Below are 24,170 nucleotides of genomic sequence, written 5' to 3'. Positions count from 1 at the left end.
AATATTTCTTTTGGCCTCATTAGACCGAATACCATATATATATATATATATATATATATAAAGGTTTTGTTTTATATAATTTAGAGTGACAGCCACTACAGTTCCTGCCTCTGTCGTATTTTTAATTCATATATTTTTTAACGCGTTTACTAATATAATCATAAAAACACGAACACGACCAGCGAGCTTAAAAATTTGACCATGTAACTTTTTTATTTTTTAAAAAAGTATATTTTTATCACACGACAAGAAAAAAAAACACTTTTAAGTAAGACCCCCCCCCTCTCCCCTCTCCCCTCTCCCCTCTCCTTCATTGTAATTATTAATTGTTATTAATTGTATTAAAATACGCCGGGACAGTTAATTAGCCTGTTTAATTAATTAATAAAATTTAGTAGCACGTGTATTAAGCTTGCGCAAGACTGTTTTGTCCTTCCCGTTTATTTATTTTTTTAAATTTAATAATAAATATGTGTTTTTATAAGTTTAAAAATCTCTTAATAAAACATATCAATAATAATTAACGAGCAACCGACACCATTTAGGATCAAACGTGGAGGCCGCGCCCGATAATAAACTATGGAGCCGGCGAGCCAGAATGGCGGATATAGGAACGCGGCTTCTTAACCTTTCTATTTATTATCATTATTATTAGTTTATTTATCAGACACCTTTATCCAAGGCTTACAGAGACTAGGGTGTGTGAACTATGCATCAGCTGCAGAGTCACTTACAACTACGTCTCACCCGAAAGACGGAGCACAAGGAGGTGAAGTGACTTGCTCAGAGTCACACAATGAGTCAGTGGCTGAGGTGGGATTTGAACCCGGGACCTCCTGGTTACAAGCCCGTTTCTTTAACCACTGGACCACACAGCCTCCTGTTTATTTCGTAACCCCGTGACGTCGACTGTGCGTCACAGCGTGGCCTTTTTTCTAGGTGGGCAAGTTTGATTGAAATAGTCTTCAGTTAGTAATTCATATTTCTTCTTCTTAATAATAATAATAATAATAATAATAATAATCATATATTATCTCCCTGCTGGTGTGCTGGTACGGCAGGCGATGGGTTAACGTGTCACGTGCCGTGTTGTCCTGTCTTTCTGCAGGGTTTGCGCAGTGAGGTCACAGTGATGTCATCGCCCCGGCTGAGCTACGGGGACCCCCGGGGGTTCGGCCGGGCGTTCTCTCGGCTGCACTGCCAGCAGCGCAGCGGCCTGTTCTGTGATGTCATCCTGCAGGCTGAGGGTGAGGCGCTGGAGACACGGGGCTGGGAATCAGACTCCCGTTCCACAGCGGTGTGATCCGGTCCTGGTTTCACTAGGAGTTTAATAATAAGACACACCTGAGCTTGTTAGCTAGACACACTGGGGGCTGATCAAGCTGGTAGTAAAACCTGGACTGGGTGACACTGCTGTGGGATAGGAGTCTGATTGCCAGCCTGAACCTCTTCTTCTGTCCCCTCTGTGTATGTTTAATAACCCCTGTCTTCTCTCTCCCCTCTCCTCTCATCTCTCCCTCTCTATATCAGTAACCCCTCTCTATCTCTCACTCTCTCTCAGGTCTGTGTATCCCGGCTCACAGCTGTGTCCTGTCTGCCTACAGTCCTGTCCTCTCTCTCCCTCTCTCCTCTCCTCTGTCCCCTCTCTACCCCTCTTCCCCTCTCTTCATATTCCTAACCCCCTCTCTCTCACCCCTCTGCCCTCTCCTCTGTCCCCTCTCTCTTCCCCTCTCTTTATATTCCTAACCCCTCACTCTCCCCCTCTCTCTCAGGTCTGTGTATCCCGGCTCACAGCTGTGTCCTGTCTGCCTACAGTCCTGTCCTCTCTCTCACCCCTCTTCCCTCTCCTCTGTCCCCTCTCTCTTCCCCTCTCTTTATATTCCTAACCCCTCACTCTCCCCCTCTCTCTCAGGTCTGTGTATCCCGGCTCACAGCTGTGTCCTGTCTGCCTACAGTCCTGTCCTCTCACTCCCTCTCTCCTCTCCTCTTTCCCCTCTCTTTATATTCCTTATCCCTCACTCTCCCCCTCTCTCTCAGGTCTGTGTATCCCGGCTCACAGCTGTGTCCTGTTTGCCTGCAGTCCTTTCCTCTCTCTCCCTCTCTCCTCTCCTCTTTCCCCTCTCTTTATATTCCGTATCCCTCTCTCTCTCCCTCTCTCTCACCCCTCTTCCCTCTCCTCTGTCCCCTCTCTCTTCCCCTCTCTTCATATTCCTAACCCCCTCTCTCTCACCCCTCTCCTCTCTCCTCTGTCCCCTCTCTCTACTGCTCTCTCCTCTCTCTTTATATTCCTTATCCCTCTCTCTCTCCCTCTCTCTCACCCCTCTCCACTCTCCTCTGTCCCCTCTCTCTTCCCCTCTCTTTATATTCCTAACCCCTCACTCTCCCCCTCTCTCTCAGGTCTGTGTATCCCGGCTCACAGCTGTGTCCTGTCTGCCTGCAGCCCCGTGCTCTCTCACTCCCTGCTGTGCGTGGCTCCGGGGGGAGAGGGCGAGGGCGGGGGGTCTGCGCGGAGGCTGCTGGAGGTGCGAGGCGTCGGGTTCGAGGCTCTCCGCTCCCTCGTGCTCTTCATGTACACGTGCGAGGCGCGCTTCGAAGGGGAGGAGTCAGCGGAGCGGGCGCTGAGCGCGGCGAGAGAGCTCGGGATCGAGGGGCTGCGGAACGTCAGCATCCAGGACGGGAAGCTGGTCCTGCAGGAGGAGGAGGAGGAGGAGGAGGAGGAGAGGAGGAGGAGCGCAGAGAGAGATAAGGAACGAAATGTGTGCGATTACAACAGTCACACCGAGAGAGACTCTGGGAATAGCAATCTTATTCACAGCATTGTGAACAGCAGCAGTGTTAATAGCATTGTGAACAGCAGCAATGATAATGGTATTGATGATGATGATAATAATAATAATAATAATAATAATAATAATAATAATAATAATGTGAACAATATGAGCATTATTAATGACTCCACAGCCCCTCGCTCCCCACACCCCCACCTCTTGCTCGTGCGCCCCAGCATCCCTCCAAACGTGGGGTGCAGCCCGGGCCCCCCTCTGTGTTTCAGGGGTTCCAGGAGCCCCTGTGTCTGCGTCCCGCTGGTTTTGGGGGTGGGAGACGGGGGTCGGAGGTATTCAGGGAAGCAGAAGGACACGCTCCGGATCGTCTCCGGAAACGACTGGCAGAATTCCGCGGGCTCGGAGACGGATCGGGGGAGCGAAGGCGGCCTAGGGGGGCGAGGGGCCGACTCCCCGGTGGTGGAGCTGGGGTACGGGGGCCCCGACGGGAGCACCCCGGGATTCATCGAGTTCTATCTGGAGCCCAGGAGCCCCCGAGAGGAAGTGACAGAACGAGAGAAAGAGAGGGGAGGATCTACCAACGCTGTCCCTCCCTCCTGTGAGCTGAGGCAGGGGAGGAGCGAGGAGGAGGAGGGGGAGGGGGAGGAGGAAGAGGGAGCAGAGTTACCGAGGAGAAGCAAGAGGAGGCTGAAGAAAAGAGATCCCACCGCTGCCACCAACACGGAGCAGAACAGAGAGGAGGAGGAGGGGAGGGGGAGGAAACGAGGAACGACAAGCCCGTGGATGGGCTGCGTGTCAGCCCTGCTGAGGAAGAGAGAGGCTGGGCTGAGGACGGGGAAGGAATGGGGTGAGGGTGGAGGAGGAGAGGGGCGGAGTGCGGTGGAGAGAAGGGGGAGGAGGAGGAGGAGGAGGAGGGGGAAGGAATGGGGTGATGGTGGAGGAGGAGAGGGGTGGAATGGGGCAGAGAGAAGGGGGAGGAGGAGGAGGAGGAGGAGGGGGAAGGAATGGGGTGATAGTGGAGGAGGAGAGGGGTGGAATGGGGCGGAGAGAAGGGGGAGGAGGAAGGAATGGGGTGATGGTGGAGGAGGAGAGGGGTGGCACTCCCACACCAGGATCCGACTGAAGAAAGCCCCGCGTGGGAATGGCTGGAAGATCGTCAGCGCTGAGGGGGTTAAACACCAAGACCCGCCCCCCGGGGAGGCAGCCAATCACAGAAAGGGGGCGAAGCGACTCGGAGGAACCCCGACAGTCAGTCCAGTGAGTAGAACCTTCAGAGGAAACGGCCCCTTACCTTCCCATGAGGTTTGCATTCATTCCAATGTGATACAGCCCAGCCCAGCGCATTGCAGGTAAAGAACTACAGCTCCCAGCATCCCTCACCATTGCCGCGGGTGCAGAGGCATGCTGGGAGCTGTAGTCCTAGCCAGGGCTGTACCGATTCACAATACAATAACTATGGCAGCGCAGCTAGAACTGAAGAGCAGCTCCTGAACTCACAGTCAAAGCAACACAGACTGAGCAACAAACTAATAATAAACACCGTGTTTGAGTGATTCTATTCAGGGCTGTGTTGTTTTTATACACTGTATAAAAAGGCTTATTTCCTCCATTGTATTAATACTGAATACAGGGGCAGCTCTGTCTGTTTCTGAAGCTGAGAATCTCCCTTCTTGGATTTTGTTTTTGACAGGAAATCAGACTGATTCCGAAGAGAGGGAGAGGGCGCCCCAGAAAAATCGCGAGTGTCGCCCCGAAACGGGGGAATAGAACGGGGCGCCTGCCAGGGCTTGAAACCAAACGACGGCTTACCCCGAAAAAAACACCCCCCATTACAGGCACGGTAATAACACTCCCCCTGCAGAGCCCTGCAATGTGATTCCAGTCCAGTCTAGTCTAGTGATATTAAACTGCAGTTACAATGTAATTCCAGTCCAGTCTAGTCTAGTGATATTAAACTGCAGTTACAATGTAATTCCAGTCCAGTCTAGTGATATTAAACTGCAGTTACAATGTAATTCCAGTCCAGTCTAGTGATATTAAACTGCAGTTACAATGTAATTCCAGTCCAGTCTAGTGATATTAAACTGCAGTTACAATGTAATTCCAGTCCAGTCTAGTGATATTAAACTGCAGTTACAATGTAATTCCAGTCCAGTCTAGTGATATTAAACTGCAGTTACAATGTAATTCCAGTCCAGTCTAGTGATATTAAACTGCAGTTACAATGTAATTCCAGTCCAGTCCAGTCTAGTGATATTAAACTGCAGTTACAATGTAATTCCAGTCCAGTCTAGTGATATTAAACTGCAGTTACAATGTAATTCCAGTCCAGTCCAGTCTAGTGATATTAAACTGCAGTTACAATGTAATTCCAGTCCAGTCTAGTGATATTAAACTGCAGTTACAATGTAATTCCAGTCCAGTCTAGTGATATTAAACTGCAGTTACAATGTAATTCCAGTCCAGTCTAGTGATATTAAACTGCAGTTACAATGTAATTCCAGTCCAGTCTAGTGATATTAAATTGCAGTTACAATGTAATTCCATTCGAAGTCACTGTATTTTCCCAGTGTCAGTCGTTTCAGTCTCTCGTCTCGTTTCGCCAGCGTTCGGGGGACTCCCTGTTGAAGAGGGGTCCGGGGCGCCCCAGGAAATACCCTGTAGGGGTCACCTGCACAAACAAGAGGACCCCAGTGCCGCAGGGAAACAAGGGAACGAGACAGAGAGAGGAGGAGGAGGAGGAGGAGGAGGAGATCGGGAGGCTGCTGGAGGACGTCATGATACAGCTCAACTTCCTGGAGCCCCTGCTGAGCCCCATCGCCGTGGAGACGGACTCCAGGGGGGGCTGTGGCTCTCAGCCGACAGGAGACCGGCCCGCAGAGGATTCTGGGAAGGCGAGCGGCGGTCACGTCAAGGGGAAAGGGATGCTGGGAGCTGGCGATGTCGTCGAAGGTACAGTAGACGACCAAGAAACGTGGTATTGATGTTACTTAGTTTAAGTTACTGATGATAACAGATTCTGGGGGTCGGAGGAGAGGGGGGTGTCTGTCCGTACAGCCGTCCGTCTGTCAAAAGGTCGCATTTTTTGATAACGGCTGTTCTGTCCATGCTGTTGAGGCGCGTATATTGCTGGGATGGGGGGGTGGATGATGTCACTGACAGGCTGGTTTATATTGCTGGGATGGGGGGTGGATGATGTCACTGACAGGCTGGTTTATATTGCTGGGATGGGGGGTGGATGATGTCACTGACAGGCTGGTTTATATTGCTGGGATGGGGGGTGGATGATGTCACTGACAGGCTGGTTTATATTGCTGGGATGGGGGGTGGATGATGTCACTGACAGGCTGGTTTATATTGCTGGGATGGGGGTGGATGATGTCACTGACAGGCTGGTTTATATTGCTGGGATGGGGGGTGGATGATGTCACTGACAGGCTGGTTTATATTGCTGGGATGGGGGTGGATGATGTCACTGACAGGCTGGTTTATATTGCTGGGATGGGGGTGGATGATGTCACTGACAGGCTGGTTTATATTGCTGGGATGGGGGGGGGGGGTGCAGGGTTACCCCGCGTAACTGACGCCTCTCCCCTCGCTTCGCAGGTCACGGGGGCACGCCTGTCTCCACGGCAACCACGGTAGAGGGGGACCCCATGGAGGTAAACCCCCAAAACATCCTGGTACCGTTCTATCAGTGCGCCCCGCTCCCCCTCTACCAGCCCCCTGCACTCGGAACCGGAGCCCCGGAACCCTCCCGCAGTCTAGAACCCGCAACCCCAGGGTGTTCTAGGAGCGACACGGACCGAGGAGAGAGGGTTCGAACCCTGGACAGTTTGGGGGCCGGTCCGGAGGTCCCGGGCGGCTGTTTCTATCCCAGGGGGCACCGGGAGACCTCGGACGGTTCCGAAGTTTCCGAGGAGGAACTCAGGAACGTTCTAGAAGACTTCCTGAGTTCCGTGGCACGTTCCTACCAGGAGGAGACCGTGGCGGGAGCAGGGAGGGGGGGAGGAGCGGGGGAGACGGGGGGAGAGGTTTGCCCCGTGGGGCTGGCTGTCGAATCCCACCTGGAGGGGTACAGGGTGCTGGTTGTACCCCAGAGGATTATAAACCTCGCCCTGGGGAAGGTGGGGGAAGGGGAGGGCCAGGCTGCTGCCGGAGACACGGGTTCGAGCCTCGAAGAACGCGGCACAGGCACCTTGACCCCCTGCCAGGGACTGCTGGAGAATTCCCCAGCTCGGAACCCGAGTGAAAGCCGGGGACAAGGTTCTAGAACCCCTAGCGCCGTTCTAGAAGGTTCTAGTCCTGCCCAGGCTGGAGAGAGGGGTTTTGGGATCCAGAACGCAGCGAACCCCGAGGGTGAAGTCTCAATTAAAACTCAGAGCCGGGTCCAGTCTGACTTGCACAGCACCCGAGCAGAGTGGAGCAGAACTCGAGCCCAAAACCCATTGAGTTCAGAAACCAACCGGCCCGGATATCCCAGCCAAGGCCCAGAACACGCCCCGGAACGTTCTGCCCAAGCCCTGGAGCTGGAAAATCAAAAACCGGACCAGAACCTGCTGGGAAGAGCAGAGCTTCAATCCTCCAGCGTGGAGCAGCGCAGGGGCTCCAGAGCCGACCCAGAGCTTCGGAACCAGACTCCGGACCCGGGAACCGCGCTGAAGAGCCGCTGGGACCCGGATCAGAACCAGCAACAGGTCCAGGGCTCCCAGAACCAGCTGCCTGTCAGCCCTCGAATATCCAGAAAGGGGAGCCGAGTCGCAGCGGAGCAGGGAGAAGAGAGAGGTGAAGGAGAGAAGACAGGAAGGGAGAACGAAAAAGAGGAGGATGGGGGACCGTTTTTGCCTTCTGATGCCCCCTCTTATCCCCCCCTCTCTCCACCCCTCCCTCCCTCCTCTCTCCCAGCCCCCTCCCCCTCTCTCCACCCCTCCCTCCTCTCTCCACCCCAGAACGACAGCGGAGATTCAGACTCTGAAAACAGAACGCCCAAGAGAGGAAGAGGGGGAGGAGGAGGAGAGGGGAGCCCCGAAACCAAACGCAGCCGTCTTTCTGTTTCGGGTGACCCCCGGTCCTGGGGAGACGTTTCCGCGGCAACGCGACTGCTGCTCGTCTCCGCTTCCTGTCCCGGCAGGGTCGTGCGGGGGTCGACAGGAAGCTGGGAGGAGGAGGAGGAGGAGGAGGAGGAGGAGGAGGAGGGATGTGACGTGGACGTGGTGGGTGGGGGGAGCCCTGGGCTGGCTGCAGGGACGCTGGGGGGCTCGCTGGCCTGGCGCTGTGGGTCCGAGGGAGAGAGGAGCGAGGCAGGGAGCGAGGATGAGGAGGTGGATGTGATGGGATAGAGAGAGAGAGAGAGAGAGGAGCTCCGACACACGCACGGGTGAGTCCAGCAGCAGGGTTTATTACAGGGCTGGGAATCAGACTCCCGCTGCACAGCGGTGTGATCCAGTCCTGGTTTCACTAGGAGTTTAATAATAAGACACACCTGAGCTTGTTAGCTAGACACACTGGGGCTGATCAAGCTGGTAGTAAAACCTGGACTGGGTGACGCTGCTGTGCAATAGGAGTCTGATTACCAGCCCTGTGTTATTATTATAATTAATTAAAGAGTTCAAATCGATCGCAGCTCCAGATATCGCTGCCTGTTGGTCAAAATGAGAAGCAGCAGCTGGGAGTTAATTTTTAAAAAAATTGTCTCTAATTATTTGTATGACTTTGGGGCAGTGATGGGGAGAGTGGACAGGAGAGAGAGAGAGAGTAAGAAGGAGAGATGGGGAGGAGGGGGGAGACTGGGGAAGAGAAAAGAGAGTTGGGGAGGAGAGGGAGAGGGGAGACTGGGGAAGAGAGGAGAGAGGGAGAGTTGGGGAGGAGAGTGAGAGGGGAGACTGGGGAAGAGAGGAGAGAGGGAGAGTTGGGGAGGAGAGGGGAGACTGGGGAAGAGAGGAGAGGGCAGCAGTGTGGAGTAGTGGTTAGGGCTCTGGACTCTTGACCGGAGGGTTGTGGGTTCAATCCCAGGTGGGGGACACTGCTGCTGTACCCTTGAGCAAGGTACTTTACCTAGATTGCTCCAGTAAAAACCCAGCTGTATAAATGGGTAATTGTATGTAAAATAATGTGATATCTGTATAATGTGAAATAATGTATAATGTGATATCTTGTAACAATTGTAAGTCGCCCTGGATAAGGGCGTCTGCTAAGAAATAAATAATAATAATAATAATAATAATAATAATAAAGAGAGAGGGAGAGAGAGAGGATAGTGTGTGTGTTGAAAGTATTGATCTAGTTTAGGCTCCTCATTTTTAACTTCCAATTAAAACATTTTAAAAAAAACATAATTCTAATACACCAATATTCAAATTCATATTTTAAATGTATTGATCGCAATCAGCCGCTGGAAAGTCCGTTAGCCTGTGCGTGCGTGCGTGCGTGCGTGCGGTCCATCTGTGAAGTTACTGGTACGTGGTTAAGCTGCGGTTCCACCAACCGGCCGCTGGGCGTCGCTCCTCCCCTCCTTCCCAACACGGAGCGAGTCGCTGCTGCTGACCCGGGACAATATAAAGAAGGATAGGACAGTCAATCCCGTGATGCAGTTCGGCACTCAATTACAGGCAGCAGTGTGGAGTAGTGGTCAGGGCTCTGGACTCTTGACCGGAGGGTCGTGGGTTCAATCCCAGGTGGGGGGACACTGCTGCTGTACCCTTGAGCAAGGTACTTTACCTAGATTGCTCCAGTAAAAACCCAACTGTATAAATGGGGAATTGTATGTACAAATAATGTGTAAAAAATAATGTAACTAAATGTAAAAAAAAAAAAAAAAATTAATTATTATGTGATATCTTGTAACAATTGTAAGTCGCCCTGGATAAGGGCGTCTGCTAAGAAATAAATAATAATAATAATAATACAGGCGGCATTTGTGGAGCCCACTCAGTACTGAATACATTGTGTGGATGCTGTGCTGCAGCGCCAGGATATACCGGTATTGTTTTAATAACGGTACAAAAGAGCGTTAAAGTGACTGACTGTTATTTGTGCGAATTAATGCTTGCTTATGTCCAGAAACATTTTGCCAGGGCGAGCCTGAATACGTTACAAGCATTGCGAGAGCGCTGTGAAAGTGCTCTATGGGCTCCAGAAATGGCGTCACTGTTTACTAACTCCGCCCACTTGTGACATCATTGTCCTGTCCTAGCTGCTGACTGGCCTGTTTTTTTTTTAAATTGAATCTAACTTTATTGATAGCGGAAGTGAGGGAACGCCGCGACACACGCGTGAGTGCAGCGCAGATGCTGAAGGTTAAAGCAGCGGGTTTAGCTTCACAACTTCAATATTAAAAATAAATAAATAAAAAACACAAATTCGATTGATAAAAAAAAAACTCGGAAATGGACGCAGTGAAGGCGCAACAGCTGGCGGCGGAACTAGAAGTGGAGATGATGTCAGACATGTACAATCGGTAATATTTATTAGTCGTAGTAATATTATTAATTTTAAAGGATTCGGGGTCTGCGTTAGTGCTGCTAGTAGCATTAACATTTTCCTGCATGAAATGAGTTTTCTTTTTTTTTTTAAAAAATAGCTGAAATAAAATAGGTTTGAACATTTAATAAATATGTTTTTCATAGAAAATTGTTTCTCAAAATATTATTATTATTATTATTCCATTGGTTTATAACGGAGGTTAAATGTCATTCGGCTCGTATGAGTCTGTCGCTCATTTTCGTTTTTATTTACAGACAGTACGTTCCCTTGTGAGGTCGCTATCGATGAAAGCGTTCGTTATTCCGCTAAGGGTTAATATCAGATACACGGACGGTTCATTTATTTATGTATTTTTGGTATCGTAAAACAAGCTGGCGTTTCATTGCATTTGTTATTAACGTTGTGATTTAATTATATTGTAATGTAATTGTGTTTTTTGTATTGTCATTTTTAATGTAAAGCTGGGTACGGCGCTTTGAGATGTTTTGCAGGAAAGGCGCTACATATAAAAATCAAATCGATTGATTTAAATCCCACGCGAGAGGCGAGATGCTAGGTTTATCCGAGCTACGTTTATCACACACTACCCCCCATGCAGTGCTCAATAGCTCGCTCTCTCTCTCTCTCTCTGTATGAGTGATATTTAGAAGTGTCTTTACTTACTCCTCCCTCCCCTCTCCTCTCCTGTCTCCTCTCCTCTCCTCCCCTCTCTCTCCCTCCCTCCTGGTCTTCCCCCTCTCTCTCCCCTTCTCTAACATCTCTCCTCTCATCTCTCTCCTCTCTCCCCTCCTCTCACTCTCTCCCCTTCTCTAATCTCTCTCCTCTTCTCCTCTCATCTCTCCTCCCTCCCCTCATTCCTCTCTCCCCCTCCCTATTTCTCTGTATGTGAGTGATATTGTAGACGTGTCTTTACTCTGTCTATCTCTCTCTGAGTGATATTACAGAAATGTCTTTACTCTCTCTCTCTATGTGAGTGATATTACAGAAATGTCTTTACTCTCTCTCCCCCTCCCTTTCTCTATGTGAGTGATATTATAGAACTGTCTTTACTCTCTCCCCCCTCCCTCTTTCCCCCTCCTCCCTTTCCCCCTCTCTCCCCCTCCCTCTCTCTATGTGAGTGATATTGTAGAACTGTCTACTCTGTCCCCTTCTCTCTCTCCCCCTCCCTCTCTCCCTCCCTCCCTCTCTCCCTCTCTCCCTCTCTCCCTCTCTCTCTCTCTCTCTCTCTCTCTCTCTGAGTGATATTGTAGAAGTGTCTTTACTCGCGCCCTCCTCTCTCTGTCTCTCGCAGGATGACGGGCGCGTGTCACAGGAAGTGCGTCCCCCCCCACTACAAGGAGGCGGAGCTGTCGAAGGGGGAGGCGGTCTGCCTGGACCGCTGCGTCTCCAAGTACCTGGATGTTCACGAGAGGATGGGCCGGAAACTGACCGAGCTGTCGGTGCAGGACGAGGAGCTGATGAAAAGCATGCAGCAGCAGGGGGCGGGGCCGCAGTGATGAGCTCACACACCAGGACACGCCCCCCTCCCGGCTCAGACCACGCCCCCACCCTGACACGCTCACCCAGAGACTCAATTCAAACTTCTGTCTGCAGGGATGGCAATCAGACTCCTGCTGCACAGCAGTGTGATCCAGTCCTGGTTTCACTGGGAGTTTAATAATAAGACATACCTGAGCTTGTTAGCTAGACACACTGGGGCTGATCAAGCTGGTAGTAAAACCTGGACTGGGTGACGCTGTCTGTGCGGATGTGAAATCTTTCCTTCAGCGATGAGTGCAGACTGTCCGGATTGTTGTGTTTTCATGTGTTCAAGTTCGTTTTTTTCTGTTATCAAGAACTATTATAACCCTCAACAGCACTGGGTTGAGAAACACTAAAAGAAACTTTTCAACGGCAAACGTTTCCACTAGAAGTCTTTCTCGGCGTCTTCAGTGTAAATTCAACGGCAAACGTTTCCGCTAGAAGTCTTTCTCAGCGTCTTCAGTGTAAATTCAATGGCAAACGTTTCCACTAGAAGTCTTTCTCAGCGTCTTCAGTGTCAATTCAATGGCAAACGTTTCCACTAGAAGTCTTTCTCAGCGTCTTCAGTGTCAATTCAATGGCAAACGTTTCCACTAGAAGTCTTTCTCAGCGTCTTCAGTGTCAATTCAATGGCAAACGTTTCCATTATTTACGCTGAGAGACTTGTAGTGGAAACGTTAGTCACTGAATGTGTTCAGTTTCATTATTTCTGTGTTCTCTCTTGTATTGCAGTGGATCCTGGCTGTTTCAGTATCAGTTGTTGTGATGGGGATGGGGGTGGGGGTGGGGGTGGGGGTGGGGTGTGGCTGTGTTCTCTCGTTCACTGTGTTGCATCGTTCTTGATTGATTGATTGATTTGATTTTGTTTTATTAAAACAAGTTAACCCTTGCAGCCCCATGTTTGTTATTTCCAGGTAAGGGGTAGTTTGAAAAGCACAGTCGGGTTTCACCGCTTCATTCTGCTGTTTTTCATTTGAGTGAACTCAAAAATCCAGCAGCTAAAGACTCCCCTTCCTCTGGAGAGACGGGTTTCAAACCCAAAGAACCAAAACGAGAAAAAAAAAACACATTTCAACAAGATTCTGTTCATGTTTTATTATTTATATATATTTTTTTAAAAACACACTTTGTATGAAGTTTTAATATTTAATATTAAGTGCACCATAGAGTTTGTTATGCTGTTTTGTCTACTGGCTAGATTGCACCTGTGTGTCCTGCTCCTCCATTCACACACAGACACACAGAGCTCTCAAACTAACTCCCTGAATCTCACCTGTGTGTCCTGCACCTCCATTCACACACACAGAGCTCGCAAACTAACTCCCTGAATCTCACCTGTCTGTCCTGCACCTCCATTCACACACACAGAGCTCTCAAACTAACTCCCTGAATCTCACCTGTGTGTCCTGCTCCTCCATTCACACAGACACACAGAGCTCGCAAACTAACTCCCTGAATCTCACCTGTCTGTCCTGCACCTCCATTCACACACACAGAGCTCTCAAACTAACTCCCTGAATCTCACCTGTCTGTCCTGCTCCTCCATTCACACACACATAGCTCTCAAACTAACTCCCTGAATCTCAGCTGTCTGTCCTGCACCTCCACACACACAGAGCTCTCAAACTAACTCCCTGAATCTCACCTGTGTGTCCTGCTCCTCCATTCACACAGACACACAGAGCTCGCAAACTAACTCCCTGAATCTGACCTGTCTGTCCTGCACCTCCATTCACACACAGAGCTCTCAAACTAACTCCCTGAATCTCACCTGTCTGTCCTGCACCTCCATTCACACACACAGAGCTCTCAAACTAACTCCCTGAATCTCACCTGTGTGTCCTGCACCTCCATTCACACACATAGCTCTCAAACTAACTCCCTGAATCTCACCTGTGTGTCCTGCTCCTCCATTCACACAGACACACAGAGCTCGCAAACTAACTCCCTGAATCTCACCTGTCTGTCCTGCACCTCCATTCACACACACAGACCTCTCAAACTAACTCCCTGAATCTCACCTGTCTGTCCTGCTCCTCCATTCACACACATAGCTCTCAAACTAACTCCCTGAATCTCACCTGTGTGTCCTGCTCCTCCATTCACACAGACACACAGAGCTCGCAAACTAACTCCCTGAATCTCACCTGTCTGTCCTGCACCTCCATTCACACACATAGCTCTCAAACTAACTCCCTGAATCTCAGCTGTCTGTCCTGCACCTCCACACACACAGAGCTCTCAAACTAACTCCCTGAATCTCACCTGTCTGTCCTGCAGCTCCATTCACACACACAGAGCTCTCAAACTAACTCCCTGAATCTCACCTGTCTGTCCTGCACCTCCATTCACACACAGAGCTCTCAAACTAACTCCCTGAATCTCACCTGTGTGTCCTGCACCTCCATTCACACACACAGAGCTCTCAAACTAACTCCCTGAATCTCACCTGTGTGTCCTGCACCTCCATTCACACACACAGAGCTCTCAAACTAACTCCCTGAATCTCACCTGTGTGTCCTGCACCTCCATTCACATACACAGAGCTCTCAAACTAACTCCCTGAATCTCACCTGTCTGTCCTGCACCTCCATTCACACACACAGAGCTCTCAAACTAACTCCCTGAATCTCACCTGTCTGTCCTGCTCCTCCATTCACACACACAGAGCTCTCAAACTAACTCCCTGAATCTCACCTGTCTGTCCTGCACCTCCATTCACACACACAGAGCTCTCAAACTAACTCCCTGAATCTCACCTGTCTGTCCTGCACCTCCATTCACACACACAGAGCTCTCAAACTAACTCCCTGAATCTCACCTGTCTGTCCTGCACCTCCATTCACACACACAGAGCTCTCAAACTAACTCCCTGAATCTCACTTGTCTGTCCTGCTCCTCCATTCACACACAGAGCTCTCAAACTAACTCCCTGAATCTCACCTGTCTGTCCTGCACCTCCATTCACACACACAGCTCTCAAACTAACTGCCTGAATCTCACCTGTCTGTCCTGCACCTCCATTCACACACACACAGCTCTTAAACTAACTCCCTGAATCTCACCTGTCTGTCCTGCACCTCCATTCACACAGAGCTCTCAAACTAACTCCCTGAATCTCACCTGTCTGTCCTGCACCTCCATTCACACACACAGACCTCTCAAACTAACTCCCTGAATCTCACCTGTCTGTCCTGCTCCTCCATTCACACACATAGCTCTCAAACTAACTCCCTGAATCTCAGCTGTCTGTCCTGCACCTCCACACACACAGAGCTCTCAAACTAACTCCCTGAATCTCACCTGTCTGTCCTGCTCCTCCATTTACACACAGAGCTCTCAAACTAACTCCCTGAATCTCACCTGTCTGTCCTGCACCTCCATTCACACACACACAGCTCTTAAACTAACTCCCTGAATCTCACCTGTCTGTCCTGCACCTCCATTCACACACAGAGCTCTCAAACTAACTCCCTGAATCTCACCTGTCTGTCCTGCACCTCCATTCACACACACAGACCTCTCAAACTAACTCCCTGAATCTCACCTGTCTGTCCTGCTCCTCCATTCACACACATAGCTCTCAAACTAACTCCCTGAATCTCAGCTGTCTGTCCTGCACCTCCACACACACAGAGCTCTCAAACTAACTCCCTGAATCTCACCAGTCTGTCCTGCACCTCCATTCACACACATAGAGCTCTCAAACTAACTCCCTGAATCTCACCTGTCTGTCCTGCACCTCCATTCACACACAGAGCTCTCAAACTAACTCCCTGAATCTCACCTGTGTGTCCTGCACCTCCATTCACACATACAGAGCTCTCAAACTAACTCCCTGAATCTCACCTGTGTGTCCTGCACCTCCATTCACACACACAGAGCTCTCAAACTAACTCCCTGAATCTCACCTGTCTGTCCTGCACCTCCATTCACACACACAGAGCTCTCAAACTAACTCCCTGAATCTCACCTGTCTGTCCTGCTCCTCCATTCACACACACAGAGCTCTCAAACTAACTCCCTGAATCTCACCTGTCTGTCCTGCACCTCCATTCACACACACAGAGCTCTCAAACTAACTCCCTGAATCTCACCTGTCTGTCCTGCACCTCCATTCACACACACAGAGCTCTCAAACTAACTCCCTGAATCTCACCTGTCTGTCCTGCTCCTCCATTCACACACAGAGCTCTCAAACTAACTCCCTGAATCTCACCTGTCTGTCCTGCACCTCCATTCACACAGCTCTCAAACTAACTCCCTGAATCTCACCTGTCTGTCCTGCACCTCCATTCACACACACACAGCTCTTAAACTAACTCCCTGAATCTCACCTGTCTGTCCTGCACCTCCATTCACACACAGAGCTCTCAAACTAACTCCCTGAATCTCACCTGTGTGTCCTGCACCTCCATTCACACACACAGAGCTCTCAAACTAACTCCCTGAATCTCACCTGTCTGTCCTGCACCTCCATTCACACACACAGAGCTCTTAAACTAACTCCCTGAATCTCACCTGTGTGTCCTGCACCTCCATTCACACACACAGAGCTCTCAAACTAACTCCCTGAATCTCACCTGTCTGTCCTGCACCTCCATTCACACACACAGAGCTCTCAAACTAACTCCCTGAATCTCACCTATCTGTCCTGCACCTCCATTCACACACACAGAGCTCTCAAACTAACTCCCTGAATCTCACCTGTCTGTCCTGCACCTCCATTCACACACACAGAGCTCTCAAACTAACTCCCTGAATCTCACCTGTCTGTCCTGCACCTCCATTCACACACACAGACCTCTCAAACTAACTCCCTGAATCTCACCTGTCTGTCCTGCTCCTCCATTCACACACATAGCTCTCAAACTAACTCCCTGAATCTCACCTGTCTGTCCTGCACCTCCATTCACACACACAGAGCTCTCAAACTAACTCCCTGAATCTCACCTGTGTGTCCTGCACCTCCATTCACACACACAGAGCTCTCAAACTAACTCCCTGAATCTCACCTGTCTGTCCTGCACCTCCATTCACACACACAGACCTCTCAAACTAACTCCCTGAATCTCACCTGTCTGTCCTGCTCCTCCATTCACACACATAGCTCTCAAACTAACTCCCTGAATCTCACCTGTCTGTCCTGCTCCTCCATTCACACACATAGCTCTCAAACTAACTCCCTGAATCTCACCTGTGTGTCCTGCACCTCCATTCACACACACATAGCTCTCAAACTAACTCCCTGAATCTCAGCTGTCTGTCCTGCACCTCCATTCACACACACAGCTCTCAAACTAACTCCCTGAATCTCACCTGTCTGTCCTGCACCTCCACACACACAGAGCTCTCAAACTAACTCCCTGAATCTCACCTGTCTGTCCTGCACCTCCATTCACACACACAGAGCTCTCAAACTAACTCCCTGAATCTCACCTGTCTGTCCTGCACCTCCATTCACACACAGAGCTCTCAAACTAACTCCCTGAATCTCACCTGTGTGTCCTGCACCTCCATTCACACACACAGAGCTCTCAAACTAACTCCCTGAATCTCACCTGTGTGTCCTGCACCTCCATTCACACACACAGAGCTCTCAAACTAACTCCCTGAATCTCACCTGTGTGTCCTGCACCTCCATTCACGCACACAGAGCTCTCAAACTAACTCCCTGAATCTCACCTGTGTGTCCTGCACCTCCATTCACATACACAGAGCTCTCAAACTAACTCCCTGAATCTCACCTGTCTGTCCTGCACCTCCATTCACACACATAGCTCTCAAACTAACTCCCTGAATCTCAGCTGTCTGTCCTGCACCTCCACACACACAGAGCTCTCAAACTAACTCCCTGAATCTCACCTGTCTGTCCTGCACCTCCATTCACACACACAGAGCTCTCAAACTAACTCCCTGAATCTCACCTGTCTGTCCTGCACCTCCATTCACACACAGAGCTCTCAAACTAACTCCCTGAATCTCACCTGTGTGTCCTGCACCTCCATTCACACACACAGAGCTCTCAAACTAACTCCCTGAATCTCACCTGTGTGTCCTGCACCTCCATTCACACACACAGAGCTCTCAAACTAACTCCCTGAATCTCACCTGTCTGTCCTGCACCTCCATTCACACACACAGAGCTCTCAAACTAATTCCCTGAATCTCACCTGTCTGTCCTGCACCTCCATTCACACACACAGAGCTCTCAAACTAACTCCCTGAATCTCACCTGTCTGTCCTGCACCTCCATTCACACACACAGAGCTCTCAAACTAACTCCCTGAATCTCACCTGTCTGTCCTGCACCTCCATTCACACACACAGAGCTCTCAAACTAACTCCCTGAATCTCACCTGTCTGTCCTGCTCCTCCATTCACACACACAGACCTCTCAAACTAACTCCCTGAATCTCACCTGTCTGTCCTGCACCTCCATTCACACACACAGAGCTCTCAAACTAACTCCCTGAATCTCACCTGTCTGTCCTGCTCCTCCATTCACACACACACAGAGCTCTCAAACTAACTCCCTGAATCTCACCTGTCTGTCCTGCACCTCCATTCACACACACAGAGCTCTCAAACTAACTCCCTGAATCTCACCTGTCTGTCCTGCACCTCCATTCACACACAGAGCTCTCAAACTAACTCCCTGAATCTCACGTGTCTGTCCTGCTCCTCCATTCACACACACAGAGCTCTCAAACTAACTCCCTGAATCTCACCTGTGTGTCCTGCACCTCCGTTCACACACACAGAGCTCTCAAACTAACTCCCTGAATCTCACCTGTCTGTCCTGCACCTCTTTCAAACAGATATTTCTGCTGAAAACGAAACCAAACGTTTAACTTCCAATTACAATCGCGTTGTGCTTTTTTAATTGTTTATATTTCCACATATTACACCGCCCTCTTAGTTTGTTAAAAACACAATACAAGCACACAACTCACCGGTGTCCGGGTCTGAACCCGCAGCAGCCATCTCTTCACAGTAACGGTGAGGTCTGTGTTGTTGTGCTTCAGTTAATGTAATGTGACGTGCTTGTCAGTATCAGCAGCGATCATATTCAGTGACAGAAAGCCTGTGGATTGAGATAAGCACATGGAAGCGCTCTCTAAATTCAAGTTGAACAAGAGCGAGGCTTTGATTGGCTGAAATGTTTTTTGGCTGCGCTATCTATCCGCGTGTTCTCCAAAGATTCATGTAAACAGCATCCTGTTATTAACAAGCTACTAAACATGACACTTTCGAAACGCAGTTTTGTTGACAACGAAAACAAATTTTAAACTACTTATTTCCACTTAGAATAACGCCCTGCTTTTTAAATGTATTATTAGGCATGTAATTCAATAAGTATACGACTCAACGCGATCCTGGTTTGCTTCTAAACACATTTCTACATTTTTTTTCCTTTTTATGATTTTTGGAATCATTATGGATTTCATATTGCTATTATTATTATTATTATTATTATTATTATTATTATTATTATTATTATTATTATTATTATTATTTGACTGTGAGTTCAGGAGCTGCTCTTCATTTCTAGTTGCTTCACAGTTTTTACCAGGGAACAAAAATAAAAAAAAGTTATTTCTGAATAAGAAGCTTAAATAAGTAAATAAACTTCCAAACACTTTACCAAAATACAAAATTCATTTTCATTTGTATCTAAACGTTAAATTGACATTTAAACACTACAAGCCTCCCATAACCAGACTACAATAATACTACTTCTACAACTACTACTACTACTACTACTAATAATAATAATAATAATAATAATAATTTCATAATCTACAGAACAAGAACACGTTCTAGTTTCTCGGTAAAGCTCACATCTGCGCATGTGCACAATCTGTCCTGAAGAGGGCAGCCAAGCCAAGCATTGTACAGCAACACAGAACAACCACACACGGCGCTATATAATAAATTCAACATTCAAACCAGAGTTTGAGATGTTACATCCTGACAGACCCCTGATGGGACCTGTACAAGCATAGCCATTTAGTTTCATAGGAAACCAAAGCAAAATTCAAGAGAAAAGCCCCGCTCTAAGGATGTGATTTTTATTGCAGCCGCTCCAGCGCAGCCAGACAGACTATCTCAGTTTAATAACAGCGTGTTCCCCGGACCGGGTCTGCCGGCTGTTTGAGAGCCGATTTCGTTTCCTGTCAGGCAGTCTTAAAAACAAATGCCGTTTCTAGTGTCTCTCTTTTATAGAAACTCAGTTTGACACGAGTGGCCCCAAACAGCCAACGCGAATATGCCAACAGTGCCTAATATCACCGGGTCAGCCCCGATCACAATCCTCACAACAACATGCGCCAGGAAAAGAGCGCCGTTGCCAGGGAACGGGGAACAAAAACGTCTTCTGAATAAATAAACTGACTTAATAAGAAATCAATTTCCACACACTTTACCAAAAAACATAATCCAAACCAGAATATAACATTTTTTTTCCTTCATATTTCAACTTTAAAATTACATTTAAACACAACAACGGCCGCTGACGTAAATCAACGTCATCGCAATTGATCAAAATAAAAAATTCAAACCTGAAGTATTTTTTTTTAAATTCATATTCAAACTTAAAAAAAATCTATTAAGCCACCCGTAATACGATAATAATAATAATAATAATAATAATGTATTTTTTTTAAACTTACCTGATAACTTTCTTCCACAGATTCCTCTTCATAATCTTGACCATTCTGAAGAATTTTCTTCACACAACCTCCCGTTGTAAGCGAGACTTTATATTTATACTGCCTTATCTTATATTATTTACAACTATATTTAATAATATCGTTTTTGTTTTATTTATCTTTAACTCCAAGCTGTAAAATTCAAGTCGCGCCGCTTCGGCCGTTGAAACTCGCAGCTCGAGCTCCACCAGTTTGAATTAGCAGCTCGCGCTCCTCAGGGTAGCTGGGTTCATTATAAAAAATTTTGGCGGTCAAATGTAATTACACTAATTGTTAAAAAAATAAAAAATGCAGATACAGAGCAGAAGATGTGAACCTGTTTATTAGATATACTATCTATTATCAAATTTTGCAGATCTCTTGATCCGCCCCTCCTGCTCTGCACTGGACTCTCCTGACCTCAGCACCTCGTCACTGGATCCTCAGCTGATGCGCTATCCTTGCACTATTGCACTGCTAATCTGTCACTGTAGATCGAACTCGCTGTGATCCTAACTTGTTGCCTCCTGGTTCATATTGTACTCTAGCAGTGTTATTATTATCTGCACTGTCTGTAAACCGCACTGTGTTTAAATATGAAGCTTGCATTGTAACCCTGTAACTCCTGTAGTTTTCCAAGGGAGTGGGTGCAATTTCAAACTGGAGCTTTTATTACATATAAAACGATGATCCAATTTTGCAGATCTCTGGATCGCCCCTCCTGCTCTGCACTGGACTCTCCCGACCTCAGCACCTCATCACTGGATCCTCAGCTGATGCGCTCTCCTTGCACTATTGCACTGGGCGCGTTAAGTAAGTGAGCCGCTCAGAAAACGCACCCAGCAGATTTAAATGACTTTAACTCTCTGCTCCAGGAGAGCGCTGAGCGACTTTTAAAAAAGGCGAATCATAATGATTTGCTTGTTTGTGTTTCTGAGGTGATGGTAGATAAAATGACCCCGTGTGAAGTTACTGTCCCCTGCTGGACCTCGCTGAGTCCGGCGCTCTGTTTGGACTGAACCTCATATCTGGCTGTGTTTAATACCGACAATACCGATAATGAAAATGATGAATAATATTAATACTACAAGGCTAATAATAATACATTAATAACTATAAAACAGCTCTACATTTAAAACAAAATGAAAAATTAAATGATACAAATTCGAAAACAACATTTTTTATACCATCTTATTTAGCCAATTTAACACATAACTTCATAAACCAGTTCATCGTTCTTGACAAACGTATTTGTCAATCCTGCCTGTCCTCTCCACTTGTTTCCTGCAGGTGTCCATTCCGTCCGCTCACTCTGATCCCTGATGAGAAATGCTCAGCAGCGGCTCAGCGGGAGCGGCACGGAGCAAGGCGTGAAGCTGATTATTTTACTGAGCCGCTCTGACCCGCTCACTCACTTAACACACCCACTGCTAATTAAATATTGATTGACGTCCGCTGTTGACCAATGAGAGGCTCTCTATAAAATACCGCGCTTACATTTGCGTTCCAGCCCGCGCGACAATTTTCAAAAAAAGTAACTGACATTTTTTTAAAACCGAACCGAGGTCGTCGTCGTCGAGTGAAAAGAGAGTAGAGTTTTTTTTTTTTTTTTTAATTTCATTCATTTTAATCAAAACGCTGCACCGTTTCCGAGGGTACGAGGAGTAAGTATTCACTATTTTATTAAAATAATGTTTTTTTTAAAAAAAAAAAAAAAAAATTAAAATAAATAAACAATAATTGTTTCATCGAATACTACTGCTTTACATCAGTGCGAATTACGAGGCCTGTTAGTGCATGTGTCATGTTTAAACGTCAAAAAACGATGTGTCATATTATTATTATTATTATTATTATTATTATTATTATTATTATTATTATTACTATAATAATAATAATAATAATAATAATAATAATAATAATAATAATAATAATAATAATAATTACAGTGTGTATTATTTATTTCAAGGGTATTATTTATTTCAAGTTACCGGAGCTAAATCTTTATTTTTATCTTGTTGTTATCATTACTTTAATGTCGTTAACGAGGTTAGTTTTTATATTGTCTGCATTTCCTAACTAACTAGTGTTTTTCATGTAGGTATTTAATAATATAAATACATCATTATTAATATTAAATATATATATTTGAACTGGAAGTATTTTAACAATCTCACATGTAATTCAGGCTATTAGATAATTAAGAATTATATAATAAAAGTATAAAATACCAACAAAGAACCAAAGGAGGCCAGGAGAATCACTGCCTCAAGAACCAGGCTGTAGAGAACAGAGAGAGAGAGGAGATTGCGTGAAGGATTGCACAGATACACGCAGACAAACACGCGTGGATTGCGTGCACACTCTGAGACACACACACACACACACACACACATGCATGCACGCTTTCACACGCTAATGTGTCTTTCCTTACCATGATTAGGTAGTCGATCACCCACTATCACTTTTTTATTTTTTTATTTTTTATTTTTTATCTACCTTGTGAGAAACAAAAAAATGCCACACAACCACATCCCATTGTGGGCTCCGTGTCTCTCACCTTGATCAGGTTTGGGATCAGTCTCTACCAGGGTGTGTTCCTTGTGAACAGGCTCTGCCAGTCCTTCTATCTGAACCCGGCAGCTCACTGTGGCTCCACTCAGCTCCTGAGTGACAGTGACATTCAGCACACTATTCCTACTAAAGGTCCCGTCCTCATTCTCCGCATTCTCTCCCCTCTCTGCAGCAAGCTCCACAGCGCCGCCCTGCTGGACCCAGGACACATCGACCCTCTCTGGGTAGAAGCCACAGACGGACTCCTGATATCGATTCACGTCAGTGGAGATGTCAGGTAACGAGACACAGAAAGCACGGTGCTGTTTGTACGTTAATACACAGCTATGGACAAACGTTTTCGCATCTTCATCACCCTGAAGAACTAATTCTGCTTCATAAAGTCGAGGGAAAGCTGCTGAACAATGTTACCTTAACATATTGAATTACACACCGCTTTGTAGTTTTCCATATACTTAACCGAAAAACTGACAAAGTAAAAAATGTAACATTTTCAAAATCTTACATGAAATACTATTACTACTGTGATGGCTTCCTGTAGACTTTTTTTTTTTGCGATATCATTTTGTAGTTTCTTCGATTACACAATGTTAAATAAAAGATCTAAATTATGCTCATATAGTTTTTCAGTACTGTTTTTATTTTTTTTATTATGTCTCAATCCTAGAATTCTAGGTGATGCAAAACGCCTGGCCAGAGCTATAGATTAAAATAATAATAATAAATAAAATAAATACTCTCCGTCGTTGATAAGAGAGCAGCATCTAGTGGAAACAAAACTACATTACATCACCACCAAGATTTCAAGTAAAAAAAAAAAATATGAAGAAGAAATAACGCTTTTAAAAGTAACAATGGCCAAATCGTGGATCGGTCCACTGGCAGTTAAAATTGCTGACAGATTTTGAGAAGGAAAGAGACAGATGCAAATGATCTCCGACTCTCCTGCGTGTCATGAGGCAGGACACGTGACCAAGCCCCCTCTCTGAAGACTCATTGATGCCACCCACTGGATAGGTTTAACCAACGCGCTTTCTGTGGGGTTCAGATCCAGTAATATTCCTCAGTCTACGCCATGAATCTAACTATATTAAAATGAATGTGTGTATTTATATAG

General features: G+C 47.2%; 2 protein-coding genes across 3 annotated transcripts in view; both read left to right on the top strand.

Moving 5' to 3' along the window:
- The window catches only part of LOC131727500 (uncharacterized), an 8,523-nt gene extending 401 nt beyond the window's left edge, over positions 1-8,122 (top strand). Inside the window, exons 2-8 of the mRNA XM_059018866.1 lie at positions 1,109-1,247; positions 2,398-3,391; positions 3,800-4,040; positions 4,474-4,623; positions 5,390-5,735; positions 6,390-7,507; positions 7,733-8,122. Coding sequence (XP_058874849.1) covers positions 1,133-1,247; positions 2,398-3,391; positions 3,800-4,040; positions 4,474-4,623; positions 5,390-5,735; positions 6,390-7,507; positions 7,733-8,122 — 3,354 coding nt within the window. The 5' untranslated portion in view covers positions 1,109-1,132. The remainder of the gene's footprint in view (positions 1-1,108; positions 1,248-2,397; positions 3,392-3,799; positions 4,041-4,473; positions 4,624-5,389; positions 5,736-6,389; positions 7,508-7,732) is intronic.
- A 1,569-nt stretch (positions 8,123-9,691) lies between these two features.
- LOC131727504 (mitochondrial import inner membrane translocase subunit Tim10-B) lies at positions 9,692-12,556 on the top strand. 2 transcript variants are annotated; one of them, XM_059018896.1, is made up of 2 exons: positions 9,692-9,762; positions 11,557-12,556. In XM_059018896.1, exons 1-2 carry the CDS (start codon positions 9,734-9,736, stop codon positions 11,759-11,761), a joined length of 234 nt encoding a protein of 77 aa, XP_058874879.1. In that variant the 5' UTR covers positions 9,692-9,733; the 3' UTR covers positions 11,762-12,556. The 2 variants fall into 2 exon arrangements, with proteins under 2 accessions (XP_058874879.1, XP_058874878.1); XM_059018895.1 differs by lacking the exon at positions 9,692-9,762 and adding an exon at positions 10,005-10,239.
- The last annotated feature ends 11,614 nt before the right edge of the window (positions 12,557-24,170 follow it).

The sequence above is a fragment of the Acipenser ruthenus genome, unplaced genomic scaffold (assembly GCF_902713425.1).
Source record: "Acipenser ruthenus unplaced genomic scaffold, fAciRut3.2 maternal haplotype, whole genome shotgun sequence".
Taxonomy (NCBI): Eukaryota; Metazoa; Chordata; class Actinopteri; order Acipenseriformes; family Acipenseridae; genus Acipenser; species Acipenser ruthenus.
This window is presented reverse-complemented; position numbering and strand designations above follow the sequence as displayed.